The sequence below is a fragment of the Cibotium barometz genome, chromosome 2 (assembly GCF_041138505.1).
Source record: "Cibotium barometz isolate CiBa-2024 chromosome 2, ASM4113850v1, whole genome shotgun sequence".
In the NCBI taxonomy this organism is placed as follows: domain Eukaryota; kingdom Viridiplantae; phylum Streptophyta; class Polypodiopsida; order Cyatheales; family Cibotiaceae; genus Cibotium; species Cibotium barometz.
In genome coordinates, this window is record NC_141047.1 from 39,391,209 (window position 1) to 39,417,761 (window position 26,553).

General features: G+C 42.9%; 2 protein-coding genes across 2 annotated transcripts; one reads left to right on the top strand and one right to left on the bottom strand.

Moving 5' to 3' along the window:
• Positions 1-644: 644 nt before the first annotated feature.
• LOC147641052 (protein CORTICAL MICROTUBULE DISORDERING 2-like) lies at positions 645-4,859 on the top strand. Its single transcript, XM_086817765.1, has 4 exons — positions 645-2,687; positions 2,839-3,021; positions 3,437-3,528; positions 3,620-4,859. Exons 1-4 carry the CDS (start codon positions 1,329-1,331, stop codon positions 4,611-4,613), a joined length of 2,628 nt encoding a protein of 875 aa, XP_086673891.1. The 5' UTR covers positions 645-1,328; the 3' UTR covers positions 4,614-4,859.
• Positions 4,860-6,744: 1,885 nt separating this feature from the next.
• Positions 6,745-8,062, bottom strand: LOC147641053 (uncharacterized). The gene is made up of 2 exons (XM_086817768.1): positions 7,164-8,062; positions 6,745-7,073 (listed from the first exon to the last, which is right to left on the bottom strand). The coding sequence occupies exons 1-2, from the start codon at positions 8,001-8,003 to the stop codon at positions 7,065-7,067; spliced, it is 849 nt and encodes a 282-aa protein (XP_086673894.1). The 5' UTR covers positions 8,004-8,062; the 3' UTR covers positions 6,745-7,064.
• Between the last annotated feature and the right edge of the window lie 18,491 nt (positions 8,063-26,553).

Consider the following 26,553-nt stretch of genomic DNA (forward strand, 5'->3'; position numbering starts at 1 on the left):
GTGTTCTATGTACATGTACATGTGTCAGATGCAATCACGTGTGTGTAGAGTGTTTTACACTAGTGAGCAGCCAATCGACTCAACCGGGTCTAGGCCACGAGTATCATACAATAAACAAAGGGTTGACACATTTTCAAAATGAAGGTGTCAAACACGTTAAGTCTATGATAGGAAAAACCCAATAACTCAAAATTAGGAGAGATAAATATGAAATCCACATGCATTTTAGATGCAAGGATAGATTATTCAAGAGCCATTACCTATTTTACTAAAAAGGATAGTACATTGTATGTAGTTTGCGAGTCCCAAAGAAACAATATTAACATTTGGGTTTTTTTTTTTAAAGAACACAATTTGGTTGGTAGAACTCTGTGGTCAAATAATTTGGTTGGTAGGACTCCCTCGTCTTCTCCAAGAATTTTGCATTCAAAATAAGCACCAACTAGGATATATATATTGAGAATAATTACAATATTTTGAGGCGGGAGAAGCGCAAATTGATAGATTTGAAGATTGGGTGGCGGGAGAAGGGGGAGGGGCACGTGGCGTAGAAAGTGCAGTCCAGGGGCCAAATAATTTGTTTTGGCAGCCTTAGCGCCAACCTTAGGATATCTTCTGCTCTGAAATTTAGTATGAATATAAATTTGGGTTCATCTTAGATCTCGCAAGAGATTGACCCAAAATCTAGGTGCCTTTGGTGCAGGCCATCTCGTGTTGCGTTTCAAGCTCATAGCATCCCCAAGCTGATAAATCAAGGGTCATTATAAGGGGGTTAAGAAGGTTGGTGGCAGGATGTGAACAGATATGTGAACAAAATTAATGAGCTGCTTGCCAACCGTTGTCTGAGAATGATGGCAGAGCTAGGTTGAAGTCTTAAGCTTTGAAGTTCAAGAAGGGTCGGAATCCGGATCTTGTTTCAAACTTTGGAGAGAGAGATCCCTCACCTGGCTATGGCGAAACAATTAAGAAGAAAGCAAGGAATCAGAGGGAGTTTATAGTTGATTCAGGGTTTGCAAACTATTTGCTCCTCTGTCTAACCGATGAAAGGCTATCTATGGTGGTGAAGAGTTTTGAAGCTTGATTTTGGTCAATTATTATTGAGCTCTAAGCTTTATTCTGAACTAGTTTTTTGAGAGATCCAGGCTAGTTTAGGATGGGTTTTATGTGAGATTCAGTCAAGCAGGTGATTTCATGGCACCTATGATGTGTCTTATTCTTCCATAAGTGTTCATCTTCTTCAACCCAGCCTTCCCTCACCCACCCACATGCACGCGCGTGCGCGCGCGCCCACACACGATTTCTTCAACAGTTCTGTCTCTTAAGCTTCCATGGCGACCTTGAACCCGGGCATTCTGATGAAGCTGCTGCAGCACGTGAACTCTGATGTGAAGGTAGCAGGGGAGCACCGCTCAGTGATGCTGCAAGTGATAGGGATAGTGCCTGCACTGGCAGGGGGTGATGAACTATGGCCCAACAAAGGGTTCTACATAAAGGTCTCTGATTCATCACATGCAACCTATGTCTCTCTGTGCGAGCAAGACAACGAGCTCATACTGAGCGACAAGCTACAATTAGGCCAGTTTGTGTATGTGGAGAAGTTAGAATCAGTAGCAGGTAGCAATAACAAAGCAGCTCTCCCTCGTGTGGTGGGCATCAGGGCCCTTCCGGGAAGACACCCTTGTGTTGGAAACCCTGAAGATCTCATCGCCCACCTTGTGCCCAACCTCAACAATCATAATGATCGCACCGCCACTACGGTGAGCGCTGCTCCTCTACAGCCTTCTAAAAAATCTCAGCTTTCTAAGCCCACCGAGAAGACTTCTAACAGGTTTCCAGATAGGCCAGATACAAACAATGCCGCCCACTTTCCCGCCAAATCTTCTTCAAAATCTGCTAATACCCCTGCGTATGGTGGTGGAGGAAAGCATGCTCCCAAGAGCTCAAGCAAGCTGCTAGTGGATGACGTTGAGAACCTATACCACCATGAATGGCACAGAGGAGATGATTTCCTGGATGCAGATGCAGCTTCCAAGGCTAGAAGAAGAGCTGTAAAGTCCAAAATCTTCAGGGATGCCTCGCCTGCAAGCAAGCCTCGCTCAGCAGTAGTTTCAACTCCAAAGAAGCCCACTTCACCCCCCAAGAAAACCCCTAAACCACCAGAGGATTCCAAATCAAGCACCAGATCACCTCCTATTGAGAAAGAAGTAGCACCCATCAGCAAGCCCTTGAATCCCATATGTGCAGATAAGAAAGGGGCCTACATAGTCCCCTCCAGATACAGGCAAAGCTCCCCCAGTGGCAAGATCAGACAGAGCTCGCCCACCGCCACCCACATTAGGCAGGAGTCTCCCACTCCCAAAATCAGAGTTTCTCCTAGTGGAAAGATCAGGCAAGCTTCTCCCAGTGGAAGAAGCTGGCAAGCCTCCCCTACTGGCAAAATCCGCCAATTTTCTCCATCTGGGAAGAGATCCATCAGCACTGGTAGAACCCCCAAACCCAATTTGGGAGATGCAGTGAGTCGAAGTTCTTCCAATTATTTGGTTGGTACCAGCTCTAAAGCAGCTGATCTACTAGCTGTTAGCTTGAAAGCCGTAAGGCAGAGCACGGAAGAGATCCCTGATACAGAAGGCAAAGAGAACGTCTCTTCCCAACAAATCAAGGGCCCCAAATCTAGCAGGTTAACTCTGGTCAGTCAGTTCTTTTCACTTTTTCTCTCCTGCGTGCTTATGTTGCACAAAATTAACATAGCAATGACTGGGATGCCATTAGTAATTTAAAAAGACCACTTTTTCTCATAAGAAGACTAACGACAGACAGATGTTGTTCCTTGTTTTTCAGCAAGAAGTTGATAGGTCCCATCACAAGGTGGAGGCTAAACTCCAAAGGCCTTCATCAACTAAGAAGGCTAGCTCTCATTCCGAGAGTGGCTGTTCACAGAGGCCAGCAATTCATGATAAGAGATGGACCGATGGCAGTTTGTCGTGGGAAACCTTACCTTCAGGCTTAAGCACTCTAGGCAAGGTACTATATAATGCTAGGACACACCCCCAGAGTTATTTTGTTTTTTTCCCCAAATCACCTCGTAAAAAAGTGGTATAATCAACTTGGATGATCCTTCCAAATTTCCAAACCTCAAACACATTAATGAAAAATCTCAAAGATTTATTTATACTACATGATTAGGGGTATTACTTGTTATGTGTTAGTATAGTGTGCCCAAAAAAAAAAAAACAAGGTTTGGCTGACCCTAGGCGACCAAGTACCATTTTGGGAGAAGTTTTAAGAAATCATTATAGTCAAAACTCCAGGATTAATGCCTTTTTATCGCCAAATTCTTTGAAATTTGCCCAAAAAAAATAATTGACACTAACAATTTAAAGTGCTCTATTCAACTCTTGCAAAGGAACTTTACATGCAATTCTATGTGCTATGATAGGAAGTTATGCAGAGAAAGAATGTGGCCTCATTAGCTGCCGCTCAAGCTTTACAAGAGGCATCTGCGGCCGAGTCTGTGATCAGATGTCTAAGGTGAGCTCTTGTCTATCTAGGAAAGTTAACACATCAAACATATGTTTTTTTATAGTGTTGACGTTTGATCATGATTTGCTACATTGTACAGCATGTTTGCTGAATTGCAGTCTTTGGCAAAGCGTGACAGTCTCGAGCTCTCAATGGAGAGCTTTTTTAGCCTGTACCACTCTCTTCAAGAAGCCATAAAGGTGTCATGTTCTCTAGCTGAGGTCAGAAATGTGGAGGAAGGTTCGGAGTCATCATCAGATGTCATAAATGACCATCTGAATGAGAGATTGCAAAGTGCAGCTTGTTGGGTTGGTGCTGCATTGGCAACTGATCTTGCTCCAGTTTCCCTTTTCAGCAAACAATTTGCTGCTGCATTGAGCAGCTCTCCTGGAAAATGTCCACCAATATTACAAGGCTTGCTGCCTGTGAATGGGCTTGTCAAACAATCCAGCGAGTCTACATCCAGTTCTCGAAGAGGGTCTTTTGCAAGGGCAATGGGTTCACCTGCCATCCAAAAGGCTCCATCAGGCACTCCCCAGAAGGCTAAAGCAAAGATGGCTCTGCTCTCAGTCACTCCACAAAAAAATGACAGAAAGTGCACGAGTCAGGAAGCAAGGCATCCTTCTCCTTTCAAAGCATTGAAACAAAGCTTAGGTACATCTGCTGCAGAAAGTATAATCAAAACTGCAGGCTTTTTGCTCAACGATGCGCCTCAAAAGGAACCTAGAGCTGATGCAGACTGGTGCATTGGAAATGGGCTGCAGGAAACAGCAGACCTAGCAATTCAGCTGCAAGTAGAGTTGCAGACATGGTTTCTGACGTACGTGGAAGAGGCTTTGGATTGTGGGTATTCTTGCTCAAACAATGATGGATCTGTAGAGGGTAAGGTTATGCAGCAGGAGAACTGCCACATTGCATTTATGCTATCACAGATCAAGAGGGTGAATGATTGGGTAGACCAGTTAGAGTCGAATAATGAGAAGCCCTTGGATTCTGAGATGGTAGTCGTCCTTGATAGAGTGAAAAGAAAGGTATATGAATTTCTGCTGCAGCATGTGGAGTCTGCTGCCACAGCACTTGGCAGATGCATATAAGTAAAAGCTTCAGTGGAACTAGTCTTGATGAAGAGAGAAGACTGCTTTGATGAATCCTTAGTTACACCTGGCAAGAAATTTACAGAATGTACAACTAACCTTATATCACACTCGCACTAACTTTACACAGTTGGTGGTTCACATATGTGGCAGAAATTGAACGTCTTTGTCCCCCTCATGACTTGAGAGGATGATAATTTACTTAAACCATTAAAAATCTATTCTAAGTGTATGCGTTGTTATGTTTCGATAACAGGGCACTTGCATTTTGTTCTGACCTGTTTAGGCCTTTCATTGTGATTGTTAGCCGTGTATTTTCAACGCTTCTGCTATGAGAGGCAAGGGTTCTAGACATTTATCAGCGGAAAGTTTACGATGCTTCATCAATGGGATGTAGGCTTGTTTCCATGGGACTTACATAGAGCTCAGAATTAATTTGGTTGTTGTGTCATGCTTTGAAATTAGAGGAAACGGGCTTGAGAAAAGGGACTTATTTCAAAGAAGTTAAGGTAAACCAGGGTATGGTTGAAGGGTTCTGCTACGATGATATCATGCGCAGCTTCTCATGAGTTGCATAATGCTATGATCAAACGTGATGCAATAGGTTAAGGTGACGACAGTTTATGCTGTCCTCCTTGGTACTTTGCAGTCGTTGTCGATGAAGGTTGATGTAACAGTTAGATATATTTAATACATTTAAAAGTCTATGAGAAGTTAAGTATATGAATGTAGTTGAGGTATATAGGTTTGTTATTTGTCATGCATTTGATACATGAGTTTCATATGTTCATTTTTGCAGATGGGTTCGTTTAATCATTCGTTTGTACTTTTGTTGTCATGCTAGAGTAGCACAAGCCAATATATGTAGCCTATGATCTGATGAAGTCTTGAACATGTGAACCAAATTTGTTATAAAAAAAATGGAGCTGTCACGTGCTAGACTTGAAAGTAGCACACTAATGATACGCACCAATAATTGACAAATATTGGAGCTTGATCGATACAGCATTGGTTTACTTTTGGCAGCATGTCAAAACATGGCTAGAACATTGCAAACATAGGCACTTCAAACTCTGCTCATGCGCATAACACTAGTTAAAGACTGTGAGCCTAGCTTGTAGACTTCTGTGAAAAGGACAACCAGGTTTACAAAGGGCCAAGGAATGAAGAAGGTGAGGTGCAACAGTGGCTGAAAAAACTTTGTTTGCAACGTAGGTGAATAAAACTTCAATTGTAGGCCCTTGTAGACTTCCACAAAATCATTTTTTACTTTCTAGATAGCTTCCGGGAAACAGGCCTGTTCTAGATTGCAACTAGAACTGATGTGATTGCACTCTAATCCACAAGACGCACCCACTTGTGCTGTTGGTGAATTCTTGCAGCAAGTACCTGAAGTACAGCTGAGTTTTCCTCCACTAGCTCACTTTTCAACAAATGGGATCATCAACACATCTCATGCCCAACTTGTTGTCGTAGGTATGCACTTAAAGCAGTAAACCCTAATATCCTTCTCTTTTGCAAAATGGAAATGGAACAACAAAACTACAGGAGGTTTTACTTTCAAAAACAATGACTACCTCATCCAAGTTATGCATATACTCCTGCACTTGTAGAGTCATAAACCTTACAGTGTACATGGTGAACCTAAAGGTTTCTGTCATTTGCCAATTTGTTACACCCAGACCTCCACATGCTACCAATTTATGGCTGCACTAGCAGTTCTACAAACACCTACTGGCTCATTCACCAGGGGCCACAGGGCTTGCATAGCTTCAAGCTGGTGGAATACTCTTCTCTTTGGGTATAATTCCACCTAACCTCCATGCGAGAATTTCATGACTCATTACATTAGGAATGCTCACCAACTTTTGTTCTGCCTCCAGTATGACAAAAACAATAAACCTTACAACATGTAGAGGAAGATAAATGATGTCATTGAGCAAAAATTTCAGAATCTTCATGCATTCAAAACAATGATCGTCTTGGTACAAGAATCTCTACTCTAATATATAGGATTCCAGGCGGTGTGCCAAAAATACCTATATCTCCCCCTTGAATGTACCTTATTCTAGCAAAGAGTGCCAAGGTAGGTCATATTAAAACATATATGAAGACATGGACCTTGATCTCTCCTCGAAGGCATTATTCCTTACTATCTCATTGATAAGATTCACTTATACAAATGATGTAGGAAGTTCCTCCATGATTCTGACTCATCTAGATATACAGTCTGATTCTTCACAAGAGGGAACTAACCCTTCACAACCCATTCACCACAAACTAACGTCTATATTGTGACAAATCCATAGTATGATGGTCTATATGAATCATCATCACATATTGACATGTCATAAATATATATTTACCTCCAGAAAAGGCTGTAAAAAACAAGGTGTTCTTTCTTGTAAGAACCATTTTGAATGTCTAATTTCATCTTCAGTCCCTAGGCCATTAGCTGACCTGCCAAAATGAAGTGTGCCATTATCTAACCTGCCAATGCAATGGTGCTCATTAAAGGAAGCTGCAATTGTAGGACAGATAGGCATTTACCTTGGCTGCCGTACTTCTGTGAATCTTCAAGATGGCATCGTACTCAACCGACATCTCGCCTCTGGATTTCTGGTTGATGAGAGGTCGGATTTTGCGCTTGAAGAAGGCCTCAAAGAGCTGTTCATAGTCTTCTTTAAGGATGACACACTCTTCCCTTCTACAAGCAGGATTATCACAATGTTTCTGGGCGCCTGCTTGCAATATGGCCAGGGCTATGGCCAAAGGGGAGGTGTCCAGGCCCGTGCCAGAAATAGAGATTTTTTTCCCAATGACCACTTTCCTGCAAAGGTGAGGAGTGAAAACAACAGTACCCCTTTCTGGTAAACCAAAAGAGACACCTTCAGGACTTTCTACGAGGAGTCTGTCAAACTGACCGGCAGGGAGATGCTCAAAGGCGTTTCTGGTGGTGTGGTAAAGGTAGCTCAGAAAAAATCTTCTGAGGCCCTTGTATTCTACCTCAGCTCCCTTGTGGAAGTACACAGTGAGGTGCTCCATCTCCTTCTGTATAGCCTCCCGCTCTGCAAGCACTTCCTCTTCTCTCTTCTTGATGTGCTCCATGAGCTTCGCCTTGTTAATCTCCGGGTCGTCTGAGTCAATTTTGGATCGTTGGATGCGCAGGTCGTTGCTCATGATACGGAAATCTGCGATCCTGTACTCCATTCGCCTGATCTTGTTGTCCACCTGCCTCCAGTCCGGGTGCAGGCCCATCCGAATAGTGAGCATAGATTTGCCTTCTCTCTGTTGTGGAGCCTGCACAGCAGCCGGCCTCACTACCCGCACTTCCCCCCGGGTGCTTGTGCATACCTTGGTGAAAGGAAGACCTTGCGACAGAGCTTCCATGACGACAGTTGTTCTCTGTGCAGGGGCTTTACATGAGGGGCTTTAGGGTTTTATCAAATAAAATCCTTTTATTCGCCTTGAAAATAGGGGAGCACGTGGCATGGGCTAGGTATTTTTTCCTGATATACGTGCAAATATTTTTTTGAGAGCATTATTAAGAGCTTTACTTTAGAAAATCTTTGGCAAAGTTTATTAAAACAAAAAAAAGGGAAATTGCGAAACCCTATGCTCTTGCTTTTTGTTTGGGAGGGTCACCTACACGACGAATTATACTCTTGCTTTTCAAGGCTATCGAATTTGAACGGTGTCCATTGCCGATTCTGGTCTTCTTATCACATAATAGCATCTAGACAACGACATCATCAAAGTTTGTATTTATCTTATTATAAGCTTACAAGGCTTATTAAGCCTTAATCACACTGCTACAACTGTCAACGGTTGTTCAAGTTAAAAGCTTACCTAGTCTTGTCGAAACATGTGTCATTAGGAGCTTTACCTTGTAACTTCATGATTTTGGGAGTAACAAGAGCTGAGAAATGCAACTCATCATCTAAATTCTCACTGTGTTGTCACACGGGAGAGCTCCATAGCCATGGGTGTGGAGGAAGAGCTTAAATCACATTGATAGAGGTGAGAAGAAGGTTCCAACACTATGGACCTCACTGACCAGAGATGAAAGAAGAGGGGAAGCTCATGCAAGAGATAAACCTACAACCAATCCTATCTAAGCAAGCATCCATCAAGGAAGCATGAATCCAATAGAACACAATCAAAAGAGTAGGGAGAAGAGGGAAGAGAGCTTACAAGTATTCTATAGCAAGGGGAATGAATCCAATAGAACACAAGCAAGAGAGTAGGGAGAAGAGGGAAGAGAGCTCACAATTATTCATTGGTGTTGTCCTCTACCTTTGGTGGGTGTAATCACTATAGATTTTGAGGATGCAATGAACCTAACAAGTCCAAACCTCAAGGTCAAAATATTTAACCCACCCAAAAAGACATGTCCAATAATTGTGTATTGCCTTGGCTAGCCAAGAATTGATAGCCATGAAGCTTTTAGACGTCAGTGTTTACCCCATGGAAACCAAGGCATCGGCCCCAAGGTGTTGAGACAACCCCAGGTCCTACCAAGCATTCCTCATGGCTGTAGACACGTCATGTCTCAATTCACTTTGTATATATTTTTTTAGTGTATATTTTCATAATTTTTTTTTTATTAATCCTAGCACCTAGCTCATACCTAAGAGGTAGCTACCACTAGGGATAACTAATATACCTTGAAAGCATAAGAACATGGCATATTCCATTGGTATATATCCTACACTGTCTTTAGATAGAAATATCTTTTACTAAGTCTTCTAAGACTCTAGAATTCACTCACCATATTTTAACAACTAATCAAAAACTTAAACCAGCCAACATTGTGTGAACATGCAAACCATATATCCAAAAGATAAAAGCACATAAAGAAATAAAGATTAAGATTTGAATACACCTGTTGTAGTGCCCTGTTGATGTTGTTCGTTTGCATTGATGCATTGCTGATTTTGTGCAGATTGCTCCTCCTCGGTCTTTGTAGGCATAGCATGTCTCCCCCCTTCCTAATTTGTGTGCATGGTAGGTGGACTATTGGGGCGTTTTTGATGCTCTTTTTTTTTTTTAGCGGAGATCTCTGCAAAATTTTTATTAACAAACAAGAAAAGAAAAGAAAAGAATAAAATTTGCCATTGGTGCCAATCACCGAATATAGCCGAGGGGAAAAACCCAATGGGAGAAAAGTGCCCTGGCTTGTCGATCTTATTGTGGAGTCACTGAGCTTACCCTTGCGCTGGTGGTGGATCCGTGTCCTCGTCTGCTGGAAAGATGGTATCAATTTCCTCAGGATGCAGAGACAACCCCTCACAAAAACCGGCCTCTGGAGAAGGTGGTAGAGGAAGGAGTGCTTCCTCACTAAAATATGGCATTGGTTCTATGGGAAGGTTAAGGAGACAATTTCGATTTTGGAAATGCGCAGTATAGGTACTCATATTGATCCAATATTGACATGTTGAGGCTTGGGGAAGGACGGCTTGCAAGATCGGTGGTTGCAAGTCATTTAAGCTTGTATCCCTCCATTGTTGTGCTTGAACCTCCTCAGGTAATCTACGTTGATTTGGTCCTCTCTCTGGTATTCTCACATTAAGAAGATTATGGCGTTGGGGTGTAATTCCCACAATTTGCTTCATTAAGCCCGTGCCATATCGTCTAAAGTAAGAGCGGCATATCCAACAAATATGTGAAGCTTCTCCTAATACGAGCCGTGCACACTCTTGACAATGTGGAAATGGGTGATGCTGTTGATAGAATAACGTGACAAAGTGATGCCCACAGCAATTTTCACCTAAGGGAGCATAGAAGTACCTAGAATGTGTTTGAAATGGAGGAGCACTATAACCCCCGCGATGATCAGGTCGAGTACTATCAGGGTCAATGCATGGTGGACATGTATCTCGCCAAATATCCATCAGGAGTTATCTGGACGTAGAACAATGAAATTTAGATCACTCATATCCATCATTACAATTCCAATAAAAAACAAGATTATCTCAAAAAGTACACATCTTCTAAAAGCATAAGGAACTACATTATTCAAACATTGATCTACCAAAGAGCTTCAATTGTAGTGTTAAGGCCTTATCTTTGGTTTTAGGTATATCCTTTTTAAGAGGTGGGAACTTTAGCAATTGTCTTGGAATTTGAGCAAGATAAGAGGATTTAGGCATTGAAATGCTAGAATCTATGCTCAAATGAGACTCATTTGGACTTGTCTTAGGTACACAAGTTGATGGTTGAATTGTGTAACAAGGAGAAATCGGGACAACCGGTGTTTCAATACATGTTTTAGGAAGATCAACACAAGTAGATTTGTAGGTGCTATCACAGCCACCTTTCCTTTCTTGAAGAGTTTGTGTTGATTTCTTTTGCACCCACTGATATGGAAAATCAAGGGTGGCTTTTGGAATCTTTCTGAAACACTCTTTTACCCCTAGCAAAGCATGGCATTTTGGAAGCCAAATTGCTGTTGCACCCTCATAATAGCCTTGTGCTTTAAGAACATGTTTTGGGACCCATCGAGTAACAATCCGAGGTTTAGGCTTGGAAATGATGTGCTTCTTAAGAGGCTTAGCAACTGGACTAGATGGTACAAGTTTGTACGCATCTTTGGGTAGCCAAATTGATAATTCCTTCTTGCCCGGCCTTCTTTGAGCAGCAACTAGAGTAGTTGGAACATGCCAGCCCATGGCCCTCACTTGAGTACTCATCAATTATCCACATCATTTGTTTTGAAGCTTCAAGAGCAGATTTTGAGAGTGGGTTGTGTAAGGTAGAAACATTACCCCTTTGACAAGATAAAGCTCGTGGAGTAGCAGATCCCAAGATGCAATCAGAATCAATTTGCAACTTGTATTGTCTATTCTTCCAATCTAATGAGCAATTGGTAGCACTTAACCACGATCTACCGAGAACCACCTCTACTACTGCCTTAGACTTACGTGCCACATAAAAGGGCACTGACATCTGGTGATCCTGAATGGTCATCATAATGACACATTTTCCCTCTATAGGGTTATCTTCTCCTGAGAAGCTTCGTAAGTCAACAGGAATTTGCACAAGTGGTGGTTGACCCAAGGCTATCCAGGTGTCAAACGAGAGAACATTATAATCTGCACCAGAGTCAATTAAGGCAGAGACAAAGTAGGTACTCTCATGAAGATGAAGGCACACTTGAATATTGAATGGATCGACATAAGGTTCATCAGTAGCCAACTGTATGGCCAACATAGAAGCTTTGCGACGCTCCTTGGCTTTTGCAACTCTAGTTTTAGCCTCCTCTTGAGCCTGACGTTTAAGTAGGTCAAGTGCTTCTTTCCGTGTTTGTGCAGCATGCATCTGTTGAAGCATGGCTTCAGTTAATGGTTCATTGTATTTCTTGAGACGACTTCCATTAATGAAGTTAGGCATTTGCTCACCTTCAAGTGTCTCTAAACGGACAGCGTACATGTAGATGAATCTACGGTAATAGCCACAATGTCCCATGAATGTTTGTACCCCTTTAGGGTTGATAGGCCAAGGTAATGAGACAATGACATCAATTTTATCCATATCTGTTGAAATCCCATTGCGAGAAACAATATGGCCCAAAATTTTCTCGTCTTACCATGAATTTGCACTTGTCAGGATTCAAGCATATACGATAAAGTTGACACTTTTGAAACACAAGTCTCAGGTGTTCTATATGATCATCACGCTCTTGTGAGTGAACACATAAATCATCCATGAAAATCTCAAGAAATTGCCTAAGGTACTCCTTGAATACATGACTCATTAACCGCTGAAAGGTTGCTGGTGTATTTGTTAGACCAAATGGCATAACACGATAGGCAAAGATGCCATCTTTAGTAGCAAAGGCTGTCTTGTGTTGATCCTTTGGATCAATTGACACTTGATTGTAACTGGAGAATCCATCCAAGAAACTATATGCCTTTTTCCCTTTAACTCGTTCCAGAACATGATCCGTGATTGGAAGTGGGTAATGATCACGCACAGTAGCTGCATTTACCTTCTTGAGGTTTACACATACTCGAAGTTTTCCATTTTTCTTGGGCACCACTACAATAGGGGAGACCCATTCAGTGTGTTCAATCTCACAGATAAATTCTGCCTCTAAGAGCTTGTCTATTTCTTCCTTTATCTTCCGTGCGAAGTTTTCATTGTAAGTATAAGGACGTTGCTTGGAGGGCTTTGCATCCTCTCGCAATGGAATTGTATGCTGACATATGCTTGGATCAACTCCTTTGAGGTCTTTATAACTCCAAGCAAAAACATCGCGATACTCCTTTATTGTTTGTATTAATAACTTCTCCTCATCTAAGGACAAGTCTGTGGCAATCCACACATAGCGAGGCTCTTCTCCTGGCTTAGCAATATCAATCTTTTTTGCATCTTCTGGACCATCGTATGAAATCCCTGGTATGCTTAGTTTTTGTCGCATGGGCTGTTGAAGAACAATCTTCCGATCTTGAAGAGTGTACTGTGTGAAATTGGGAGGAACATTGAGACCTTGTTCTTGTCCACTTGAGTCTTCACTCATTGAAGACCATGCGGTTTTGAGCTCTCCTTTGCTATCTTGCATCGGATTTTTTTGTTCAACCGTTGTCTTTGCACTTCCCACACTCTTTTTTGAATCGGTTTTAGACTTGAGTTTTGGTTTTTGTTTCTTCGTTTTTTTTACGATTTTTGCTAACAGTTGTTAGCTTTTCCCCTGCTTGGAATCCATCTGATCGTTTTACTTGGTCTTTGATACTATCTTGTGCTTGGACATAGTATAGATATCCGTTCTTTCTTGAGAAGTGAGGTGGTGGTCGAGAGTTTTCACTCTTAGACTCCTCCTTTTCTTTTTGTAGTCTCTCACGTTGTTCCCGCTCATCTTGTCTACTGATTCTCTTATGGCTCTTACAACATTTACGTTTAGGTCAGCGGGTTCGAGGGATCTCTACTTGAACCTCCCTTCCTCTCAAGAGTAGGCGTGCCTTTCCTAACTCTTCCTCAGGGATTATCACATTATTATCAAAATCAGAGTCCTAGCCATCTTCCTTATCAGCATCATTAGCAGATTCGAGTGTCAAATCCTCCACTGAGACTTCCTCGACATGCATAACTGTTGTGTATGTATCCCTATAGTACAAATCATCTAGAAGGGCACGTGGTTGTACCATTCGTATAGGAATAATATCATATCCATCTGAGTCACAAAATTGAATTGGCTTCGGTAAAGCACATGTCGATAATGTTGCAAGGACATGACTCCATTCTAATGGATCAATTAAATGCTCAGGGAAGGGTTGTGGAATGTATGCCTCGTCTGATACACTTCGATTCCCCTTAAGTCTCTCAGTGTTGAAATCCCTACATGAGGCTCCACACATCCACAGATCTTCTCACCCGTCTGACAATGTAACTCTTGAGCCCTCAGATGAAGCAGAATCAAACTCATCTATTGGAGACCTTGTTACATCACGATATGAGTGATTCCTTAGGTTGACCCTTGTGATGACAGAATCATGTCGGAGGTACAAATAATTGTATCCCCAATCTTGAATCATTTGAAATTGTCGCATGAATGGTCTACCCAATATCACTTCATAGTTTGGATGTTTTCCAAAATCCACTACTGCAAAGGTGTGCTCATATTCAATCCCACATGTGGTGACCAATATGTTCTCAAGCAGCCCAAGGGGATGTTCTAAGCTTCCATCTGCTAGCTGCAAGCGCATCCTGGTACTCCTAATAGCTGGTTTGCCCCACTTTTCCCAAATGGACCTTGTCACAATGCCCACTCTTGCACCACTATCAAGTATTGCAGTTGAAGCTACTTTTCGCACTTCTAATGGGAGGGTAGCATTTCCCTGATCGTCCTCACAAAATTTTCCTACTTTGTTGATAGGAACTGGCATAACATGCTTTGTCTCAGGGTGTATAGTACACTCATGGTGACCCTTTTGTAGCAATACCTGCTCTGACAAACATGTGGCAATATCATTCCACAACTCAGGTCGAATTTTTATCAAATCAAGCAAAGGTAAGGTACAAGCCACTAGTGCTGACAAAATAGCTTGCACGATACTCATATCCTTCTCCTTTGTCAACCTTTTATCCATGGAGGGTATCCTCAAGGTTTGAGAACAGTTCTCATATTCTCCCAGATATGATGGTAAGGTTTTCATTGTATGCTTACTTCTGGGAGAAACAATTGTTTTAACTTCCTCCTGGATGCTTGGGCGTCCAAAGTTGTTTTCCGTGCCCCTGGTAAAATCCACCTCAGAGAATGGAGGCGAACTAATAGAGGACATGTTCTCATTAACTTTCTCATGAACTGCGGCCCACATCTCATTTGCCATGTCCTCATTAGCATCAATAACTTCATCATTGCATGGGAAGACAAGGCTAGGTGGTGGCAGATTACCTCCTTTCAATTGGGTGTCAATGGTGCAGACCTTTCGCTATGAGCTTGTGAAATGAGCTCACTTTTCATTTCCCGACTCGATGATACTTCCGGTATGGTTTCTAATGTCGGCTTAAGAGAGGTTGGGCCCCGAGGAATAGGTGGTGGTGGTCCCTCAAGTATTGACTGAGCTTCCCTAATGAGTTGTTGATGTACAGCTAGATTGATCTTCTCCTCACGAGGGTTTGGGTATTCTTGAAGCTTCTTGGGTAGCTCAAATAAAGCTGCAATGCGACTTCTATGAGCATCAATGATGGCATCCAGAGTCTCATTCACTTTATCCACAAAAACAGAACCCCCAGAACTATCCTCAGTCGTACTAGCCTCATCTTGTTTAGCACTAGGCTCAGTTTGAGGTTGATGTTCCTCATGCACTTCTTGGGATGTAAAAGTTTTATCCCTCATGTTTTGTTTAGAGGCTTCTTGAGAACTAGTGGATGCACTTTTAGTTTGCTTGTTTCGGTTCTTCTTCCTCCGAGTGGTTTTTTTTCTATTGGACTGTAGGGTCTTGTCCACTAGATTTGTCTTTGCATCCCTAGTTTGAGGTGTCTCATCAGTTTGTATTTCGGCGTTTCGTGTTTGTGATCTAGTCATGACTCTAAGTGGCACAACATCCTCATTCTCAGATGAAGGTGGTGATGGAACTGCGCCTACAAGGTTGAGAGGTGCCTTCCTCATGTGGTTTCAGCAGACAATCCTTTGGAAAGTGTTCTACACAACACCCTAGATAATATCTTTCAATTGGTGAAAACTGTTGTACTGTTGTATTGGATCGAGATGCTTGCCTTGAGCGATGTGGACAATCACGAGCCCAATGGGGTTCTCCGCACTCATAACAGGGGCCCATTGGTTTGGCCTCTACTTTCCTTGGCTGCCATTGACCTGAGGGGCCTGGAGTCCTAGGTTGGTAGCCGCCTAGCAACATTAAAGAGTTTTGTTCCCCTGGTTGAGTGTCCAGTGCTGGGCTTGGGTATGCGAGACTTTCAAAGAGATTTTCTTTGGATGAATATGATGCGTATTCCTCTTCCACATAGCCTGGGTTTACCAATTCTCTACACATATTTGAATTGTCGTAGTCAACAACCCTCACAGGAGCAGTCCCTGGAGCAGGAGGTTGAGCACCAAGAACAGGTCGTGCTTGCTCTTGTGCCATCGGTGGCTTACGTTCAAAATTAGTATACTGTTGATACATTTGTGGAGCCACTCCACCCCTTGGCTGCTCACGTTCCTGTCTCATTCTCGCAATGCGAGTACACTCCTGTGTGGTATGGGTAAAGTTCCAAGCACAGGCTTGGCACCACTTTTTTGTGGGTTGGTTTGTGACTAGAGGAGAAAAGGTATTACATTCCTCTGTTTTATGGTTACCGCCACATGCTCCACAAAGATGAGGACCTGTAGGAAGTACACTCCTCATTCTCTGCTCTGCTGTTGTTGTGGCTGCATGGGTGGACGATAGGTCTGTCCCAACCTCCGTAGTACTAGGTTAGCTATCTGGTCTGGATTTACTAGCGCGCTAGACCTTGAACTTTGGTCATCACCCCACTGATCTCTAGGTTTCACCTCTGGGCCAGAACCATCTTGGAATTTGAAGTTATCGGTCCCTCAAGAGTTAGTCCAAATCCTTCAATTTGAGTATGCTTATCAGCCACTTGCTCAGCTCGAACTGCTTGCCTAAATGCTGCTACATGGTCGTATGGATCTCCCGACCCTTCATACTTCTTTACCAGTTTCTGAAGAGTTGATGGCCTTACTTGTCTTGAATACTCATCATAGGGCCTACGGCCTCTCAATCTCAGTGGGAATTGTTCCTCTCTTTGGTAAGATGGTCCACATGCATCCAAAATTGGTGTGGGTACCCTATTACCAGCCTCACCAAACCCCTCCAAAGATCTTGTAACCCGCATTTCAGGAGGTGCATTAATGGGAGGCCGAGTTGGCTCCCCTCTCCTCCGATTGTCATAGTGAGAAAGATGTTGGTGTGGTGTGACCTATGGTCGCACATTTGGTGTAGGACGATATCTTGGTGCTAGAGTTGGGCTACTAGCAGTGGTCCACTTGGATGTTGAAGGTCCCTCTCTAGTGAACTCTCATAGGGGAGGAGCAACAGTTTCTCCAAGAAAGGCTGTCTCTCCTGGTTTGGCTGTATTTGTTGAGAACACTTCCATGAATAATGGTTGTCCTTTCCACGTGAGTTCCCGAATCTCTTTCCAATCTAAGGTTCGGTATTCATTGGCCCATTTATCAATTATTCTGTTCATGTGTCTTGCAAGCTTCTCAACTACCACCACAAGAGCTAGAGGAAGATCTAGCTGTGGCAATCTAGTTGTGGCATAATATCCCTCTAACGAGTCCTTATAGACCTCTTGAAGTGGGTCATCCTGTAAGACCTTTGTCACTGGAATTTGTCGTACAAACTCCCATTGGTTCTCAGCCCCCTGATCCATTTTGCTCTTGCCTTTCCTATCCCTTTCCAAATTTAGATCTACAAGAAGTAAATCATCAATGGATGGCTTTGAGGACTGGGCATTGGAGGGTCCAGGCATGTCCGGCTCAATGAGCCAGTCATCTCTAGACTCCCTTGCTCTGGAAAGTTTTGATAAGTCTAAGAACTCGGTTTTAGTGAGCTCCCCTAATTTGTCTACATTTTCTGGATGGTAGGTGACTTCGTAGCGAACACCATCTCCACCCATGTACATGTTACCCTGGTCATTGACTAGAGGTGCTCTATCAAGTTCTGAGAAAATGTCTGCGATCTTAACAAGATACCGTTGTTGTGGGTCCCTAAATATCTCAGCTCCTTGAGCATTTGTGTAGACATATTGGAGTCTCACATTAAGTGTTAACCCCATGGTGTCGGCTTCAAATGGATTAAAAGATCTTGCGGGTGTCCTATTTGGGGCTACGGATTGACTATTTGTCGGCCCTAGATTGTCCATGGACAATGAACTAGTTGTTCTGGAGGAAAGGGTATCGGATTGGGATTCAGAAAGGGTTTCAGCAATATCTGCCAAATTTCCTACCGATTGGGTTCCACTTTCCTGCGTAGGTACTCTAGAAGGTGCCCTAGGCCCTATGGCAGAATTTATAAGACGTCCTGACCACAAGTGCATAAGGTCAATTTTTTTTTTGGTTTTTTATCTGTTTTTGTTTTGTTTTGTTTTTGTTTGTTTTGTTTTTTGTTTTTTATTAAATAAATAAATAAATATATATATATGTATATATATATATATATATTTTAACCTACCTAATCACTAAATGCAACTAAAATGAGTATGTGTGGCGTAACTATCTATCTTATTTTTTTTTTATTATTTTTTAAATGATTTTTGTTTTTTTAAATGATTTTATGTTTTTATCTTTTTTTTAAATTAATTACAAAAATTATGAATCACGCTAAAAAAAATACTAATTATGCACAAAGTTACAAAAATTAAAAAAAATGTAAGTTACACTAATTATGCAAAAAATTAAAAAAAAATAAAGAATTACAAAATATGCAAAAAAGTAGACTCCTAAAAAACACTTAATTTATAGAATTTTTTTTAATTTTGTTTTGTTTTCTTTTGTTTTCTTCTCCTTTTGTTGTTTTTGTTTGTTTGTTTGTTTTTTTAAAAAAAAAACTAATAAATTTCGTGCCAATTACAAAAAATATGAATCTACTAATTATGCACGTAATTACAAAAATTCTAAAAAAATAAAAATAAAAAATGCAAGCTACTTTAATTATGCAAGACTTTACAGAAATTTAAAAAATGAACAATGGATTCAAAATACAAAAATAAAAATTGTTTTTCTTTTTTTTTCTTTTTTTTTTCATTTTTTAAATAAATTTATTGTTTTATGGTTTTTTTCTTTTTTCTTCTTTTTTCTCTCTTTTTTTTTCTATCTCTTTTTCTCTTTTTTTTTAAAAAAAAATTATTTTTTTGTTGTTTTTTATATTTATTATTATTATTTTTTATTTAAAAAATATAAAAAACATGAAAAATTAATAAAAAAATAAAAAATAAAAAAAATTAAAAATGCACTTACCTTATCCGCTGCCTTGCCGACTCCCGGATTCTTCGCTGGCGCGCACAGTCGCCCGTTTTCAATGCTGCTAGCTCTCCACGCTCGCATTCAATGCAACCGCATGTTTCTGCTTCTTGCACTCCACAGATCTTTGCTTCGCTTCACTAGCCAGCAGCCGACAACACTCTTCTTGCGGCCAGCCTTCCACACCTCTCGCGCAGGTCACCTTCCGGCTCTCTCACACCTCCACGCAGGCTTTACGGCCTCCTCGCCCTACTTTTCCCCAGGCTCTCACCTCCAGCAACACTGGCCGCCCACAGTTGCAACACCTTCGCTCGGCCACCTTAACGCCGGCCGCCCACAACTTCGGTTTGACGTCTTCTGCCTCACTCAGCTCCGCTTTCACAAGGCCGCCCACAATTGCAACACTTCAACGCCATGTTGGCTACCGCTCGCCTACGGCCCCCCACTCCACGCAGCGCCTTCACCACCTCCACTGCCGACGCCACCACACCTTCGCTTCCTCTGCTGAGCTCGCCTTCTCACTCTGGTGCTTGGTGCAGCGCTTGACCCTTTTCCTCGCTTGCGCCCACCTTCACTACCGACATGGACGCTCCTTCCACTCCAGCGCTCGATGCAGCGCTCGATGCACGTCAATGTATAAATATAAATATAAATATATATATATATTTTAAGGCCGCCTTCTACGCTTTCAGCTGGCCGCCTCCAGCTGCATATATATATATATATATATATATATCTATTTTTCTTTGCTGCAGACGCCTCTCCACCAAACAACAAAACAACAAAATAATAAAAGAAAGAAGGCCGCTTCCACTACTTCCTACCTACCTCTCGCCAACCCCGTCAAAAATACAAAAACAGAAAGTACTTAAATCTGATTAGTGGCGGGATTTCTCTACCGCAATGAGGTTTTAATTAATTTTGTTTTTTTGCTTCTAATCAAAAAACCGAAAACACACAAGGCGCCCTTGAGATCACACACTCAATGCCCTTGCAAACTCTACTCTAATCTACCCTAATCCACGATTTTGCAATCAATGGAGCACTTAGTAAGAAGTAATGGTTAACACCCTTCACTAACTTAGGTGTGCGTTCCCCGGCAGCGGTGCCATTGTTTGGGACATCATAGCATAGCGGAGGCTACACTCCAACCCACACACTTTGTCAATCCGTGAATGCAACCCGGTTAGCGCATAGAGGCTATCCCGAATGGGAGAAGATTAGTTAACCACACACTAATGACTTCTAGTCCTACTCAATCCTTCTTCAACACTCAAGCAATCAATCTAACATAATCAAAGCATCAAGATTAGGCTACACTTAAGCACAAAAATGCAACTTATGCAAAGAACCTAACATGCAAAGAGCTATCACACAAGCCTCAACTACACATCATTTCATGCACAAGCTTCATCACATGCACTCTACAAATCAGATTTTAGCATCAAAACATCATTAAGAAATCTAGATTAGCAAGTGTGTAGACCATAACCTCATATCATTGAAAATGTAGAGAATAGAGAGTACAAGATTGAAGCATGAATGGAGATGGAGAGCCTTGGGAGAGCACATGAGAAGGAGCTATGGAGCAAGCTCTCTCTATGAGCCTCTCAACCAAATGACCAAAGAGTCCTCACTAGCTCTCAAATGGGCCACCTTTTATACAAAAACTCTAGAACTCCCAAAAGTTCCCATGTGGGATTATTGTCAAGCCCTCTCCCACATTCATCTACAACTTGGAACTCTTTTCAAGAGCCCTAAGTGTCTTTTTTGTTGCATCCTTGTATTGATCTTCATTCGTCATGCAACAGCGCCCATGTGTGAATGACCAAGTCACCTATAAGAGTCAAATGTAACCCTAAAACCCTCATTCTCATGTGTTGAATACAAGAGTGCTCTTGCCTTATCTCCTTGGTTTCCTTCTCCTGCGTGAGAGAGAGAGAGAGAGAGAGAGAGTGAGAGAGCGATCGAGCACTGTGTAGCAGCACGACGGTGGCGGAGAGGCGGTAGAGCAGCGAGACGGTGGCTCCTCCTTCACTGCTACGACGCGGGAATCCTTCACGGCGACGGTTAGAGCGGTGAGTGACACACCCTTGCATTCTGTTTGAGCTTGCTTTCCTGGTTGTATGCTTGCAGCCATTCGTGGCTCGCATACGGTGTTCGGCAAGTCACCAGCTACGACCTGTGCGGCAAAAGCGCACATTTTTGGCGCCGCTACCGGGGAGATGCCCTGCACCAAGCTCTAGTTTGCAGCTCGGGCTGCTGCGTGAAGTGAAATCTACACTGTAGGAAAGGCGACTGTGTGTTTGTTGTTGAGGTGTTTCCGTATTTTGCAATCTGTTTCTGTAATTTGTCTTCTGCAATTCTGTTTCGTTTGTTATTTTTCCGCCCCGCGTGCGTTCTGTTCTCTGGTTTTCTGCGTGTGAGGTGCGATTTCTGAATCCCTAGACCTGCGTTGTGTGCGAACTGCGTCGCGGCCAAGGCTGAACCCTAGAAAGAAACCCTAGAAAACTTATCTCAAAAAAATTAATTTAAAAAAATAAAAATAAAAATAAAAAATTAAATTTTATTTTCAAAGAAAAAACCAAACGTGTGGAGAGGAAAGATTTTTTATTTGGAGAAAAAAATTTTGAAAAGAAAAACCCCGACCCCAGCCCCGGCCTCGGTCTTTTGATATATATATATAGGAGAGTGAGCCTCCATAGCTTTCTTTCACGTGAGAGTTTATGGGAAGTTGAGCCCGATATGTAGCCCACTCCCCAAGGAGTGAAGTGAGCATGTGGGATAAAGCCTTCACCCTTTCCTCCACAAGCAAATAGGCCTTCACCCTTTCCCCCACAAGGAAACAGACTGTTTTGAGGACCACAGGACCTCTGGATAGGCGAACACGGTGCTGTAAAGCACGCGAGGACCCTTTAAACGATACGCTCGTTTCGAGCTATCACAGGCCCTAGTTCAGGTTCGACCCTAAGTAAGGGGGTTAAAAACGGGTTAAAAACAATACAAAAACAAGTAAAAACGGGGTGTGAAACACCTAAGAAACCACTTGTGTGGACTTCAAGGGTAGTCACCAACGCCCGTAGGGTACCCACGTCATATGCATCTACGCTCTGGTCGGGTGCTAGAGCCTGAGCCACTAGAAAGCGTTTCAGTCTACGCAGGCTCACACCATCCCTCCACGTTGGCATCTTGACCTTCGGATGGAACCCAAGGGAGTGCAACCCAAGATCCACGAATAGTGGATAGTGATTCGTCCTCTGACTCAGAGGCCATGGAAGGGCACCCTACCAAGAACCCTGAGGAGACAAGCCAAAACATGCCAATTTGGGCCCCACAACCCGGATCTAGCATGTTTAGTCGTTTAATAGAGACCTTTAGTAGAGCTACACGCTCTGAACATGCGACAAGCGAAGTAAATGAAGGAGGGGTAGTGGATTCGCCATTCACATCTCATGTAGACCCTACCCTCCCAAAGAGTGTCCATGTGGATATTCTACCTACTTCGTTTAATGAGGGCCCTACCGAGCTACCACCTTCCGATGCTCTTCCTAAAGTAGAGGTCCCTAGAAGCCAATCCATAAGAAGTGACATTGCGTCCACTTCAAGAGAATCGTTTGGCACACCAAGTCTGGATGGGATATTTCTCAATGAAAATTGGGAATATGATCTACACACAGAGACTCTAACTGACCTATGCACGGGTTACACATACCATGTAGGTTGGTTAGAAGTCCTACGATCTACATCTAGCGCCACTAATCTAGAGGAGCAACAACAAATGATATGTGAGGTTATTCATAGAATTATCCAAATTGAGAGGCAAAATAGGAGAGTGAACTTAGGTTCCACTGGCCCTATGAGATTTTTGGATACAGGCAAGGCCAAACAACCAACCCTATCACAATTGGAGATTCCCTCGGTGAGTCCCATAGACCCTTCATATGTTGTTTCGCCTGGAGTCTCAATGCAGGTTGAGCCCACGAGCAGCAACTTTAGCTTTCCAACCTTGGCTCAACTTTCCATTAAGGAATCCACAATGCCTACCCCAATGATGAGCATAACGGAAAGTGGTGCACCTGTTACCGCTGTAGTTAGTACGACGCCGCTACCTAGTGGAACAGTACATACAACAGTGCGTGCTAAAGCCTATCGACCATATGTACCTATCGCTACTCATGCTCATGTAGCTCCTACGCCTCTTAGTATGCCAATGGCGTATGCTCCACGACCGCCTTATCACAACCCTTATCCAAGAGGAGCTAGGCCTAGTCACATATCATATCCTACGTCATTTGCCAACATACCCAGACCAACGCCAACTCCTATCAGCCAGGCTATCCCAGAAGTGCCTCCACCAGCTATACCTGCTCACCTAGGTGATCTCGCAGCGTTTGCTCAGACGATCGGACGATCTATTGTGGAAAACATGCGGGGCATGCCTGAGAGAGAACCTAGAAGCAAGGCAGTACAAGTGGCTAAGCTCACTCAAAACTCCAGTGGTAACAAGGATGTTAGGAAGCACATTGAAGTCTTTAAACACGTGTGTGATTCCTTGGAAGAGCACAATGAGCTGCATAAGTGTAAAGCCTTAGGCTTAACCTTGAGTGGGAAGGCCGGAGATTGGTATCGAACCTTAAGGGTTGAAGAGCGCACTCACTACCCCACTCTCAAGAGATTGTTCTTGAAAGAATACATACATGAGGGTGTGCTTTGGGGAGTAGCATCTCAACTCCAAAAAGCTGAACGCGAGGAAGGGGAGTCAGTGAGAGACTTTATAAGTCGATTGAAGCATCTAAATTCTCGCTGCACTCCCGATGAGCGCTTTAATAATAACCAACTGCTCGATAGATTCATCCGAGGATTGCGCCACGACGAGGATGTATACAATGGCCTAGTCATTAGAGGTCTTACAACGTGGGAAGCAGTCACTGCCAATGCAATCTAGTTAGAAGACAACTTGATGATTGCAGGTAAAAAGGTGTCTTCAGAAACAAAATCCGTTAGTTCGTAAGTATCTGGGCACGAGCCAATGACGGTAAAACCTATTGCCAAGGAGCCCAAGATATCCGAAATGTCTATGACCGACCTTACGAAGGCTCTCCACCAAGAATACTTTAGGGGTAATCGAGCTCCTCAAAATAGCCATATGTACCCAAGAAGAGAGCAACAATGGTGTTCGGTTTGCTTAGGACCACATAGCACGAGTGAATGTCCCACATTTAGAGTCAAATTCAATGGGAATTGCAATGCATGTGCGAAGTATGGCCATCAATCTAAAGATTGCCTAACTAGTACTTAAGCGAATGTTGGCAAATCAGGCACCACTAGCCTGGTCAAATACACCTCAAGTACCCGCGCTAATGCCTGCACAACCTGTCGAGCAACCGTTCACAGCACATAGTTCCAAGGAATCCGAATGTAGTCCAGTCTATGCCGTTACCACCGCCAGTGCTAGGACCACAACCTCCACATCCAAGGATTACCCCTGTAAACTAGATGGGTTGTGAGTCACATAGTGCATGTGGGGATTATGAAGAGGAGATGGACCCCACTGTTCCATATGGGATTGATACGTTTGAAATGATTCCCCAGTACTACATGGAGGATCATTTCGGGCAAGTCAAGCTTGTATATCAAGCGGCTGCTCTCGCCACAAGAGGGCAAAACCTTAATACCTTGGCAAGGAGACCACCTCTTCAATGCTACGATTGTGGTGGACCGCATCGTGTAGCGGAGTGCCCTAATAGGCTATAGAAGATCGCTCCTCAAATGCAACCAAATCAAGGGAGCACATCGAGAATGCCGGTACTTACATGTAATCATTGTGGCATAGATCATTTGATCGCTCAATGTCCACATAATCCTAATGCACCCAAGATTACGCCATTGAATTTGGTTGAGGTCACCAACGAGGCACGAGGAACCACACCCGTTGTACCCGCGAATGTAGTTATACGGTCAATGCTTCAAAATCAAAACTACATTCTTGAAGAGAGGGATACTGCATCAATTGCTCGAGCAAAGAAAAAGAAAACGCGGCGGAAGAGATCGCTTAATGCCACGAGCTCCAAGCCTAGTTCAAAGACTAACATAGGGACAGGAGATGACCCCGTGTATATGAATGATCCTGAAGATGATTCCGATTCAATAGAAACCATGGGGACCAAAGCCACTACCTTAAGGGAGGACCCCACTCGAGAGCTCAACGAGGGAGAATTAAGCGAGTACATAAATAAGAGGAAACAGCAGGAAACTTCCTTGGCCCCACAACCAAGTCAGCTCTCGGCCACCTGAACTGACTGAGACTCCCAAAGACAAGCCACGTGGGCCAAAAACCCTCAAAAAAAAGATTGGAACTTACCCAAACCCAGTTGAGGAGATTGAACAAGTGCAACACTTAAGGGGTTTGGTGGAAGAAACACAAAGAGAACTGGAGCCCAACCCGAGAAAAATCAAAATTCAGACACAGTGTTTCCTACACAAGTTCAGCCTCACAGGAACCATAAACCGTTAGCTATACCTAGTATCATTCGGGAAGAAAGTGAGGATAGGACATCAGGAAGTGGGCAAACACCCTTTTTGCTTGAAAGAATGTTTAGTGAGGGAATGCCTGACCCCATCGAAGAGGAAGTGATTCCATCTTCACCAGTCCCTAGTCAAGGGGCGATGTCTCGAAAAGTACCGTTGAATGTGTCTAAGCTAATGGATTTCATGTCCTCTGAAATCAGAACCACGATCATATCCAAATTATACGGAGATCCTGAGCTATTCTTAGCTCTGCGGGCATTTCTCAATGGAGAACTAAAGGCGGGGCTACCACAATTTGCAAATATGGATAGACCCGACACGCTTCAAGATGAAGGGGAACATCAGGATCTACAACCCAACCTAGATGAAGATTCGGTCGTTGAAATACCTGTTAACAAGTTGGGACATTACTTTGAAGGTGACGAATCTAATGCAACCCTCCCCATTACTACCAAGGGATTAACTCTAAAGGGAATCCTTGATGGTGGTGCTGGAGTGAGCATTGTGACTAAAAACTGTTGGGAATCTATGGGAAGACCTCACCTCGAAGTCACAAACATAGTGGTTAAGATGGCAAACGGAACCATAGCTAAACCTATTGGAATGTTAAGGGACCTTAAGATCAAGGTCTTGGGATACAAGGTAAAACATACCTTCATTGTCATGGATTTCTCCAAGCATCCTATGTCATATCAAATGATCTTAGGACGTCCTTTCATGAGGGAAGCACAAATGGTGCACGACTGGTTGAAAAACCATGTCTACCTACAATTCCAGGACTCTGTCATTCGAGTTTATCTTGAGAATGGTCGTGCACATCCTTTAGAAAGCAAGGTTATAATTGATAATCGATCGGATACTACTATTCACTCCGCCCCATTAAGGTATTGCTATACATGCAAAAAAGAGACTGATGATGGGAAAGATTCTCCTTATATGGATGTCCTA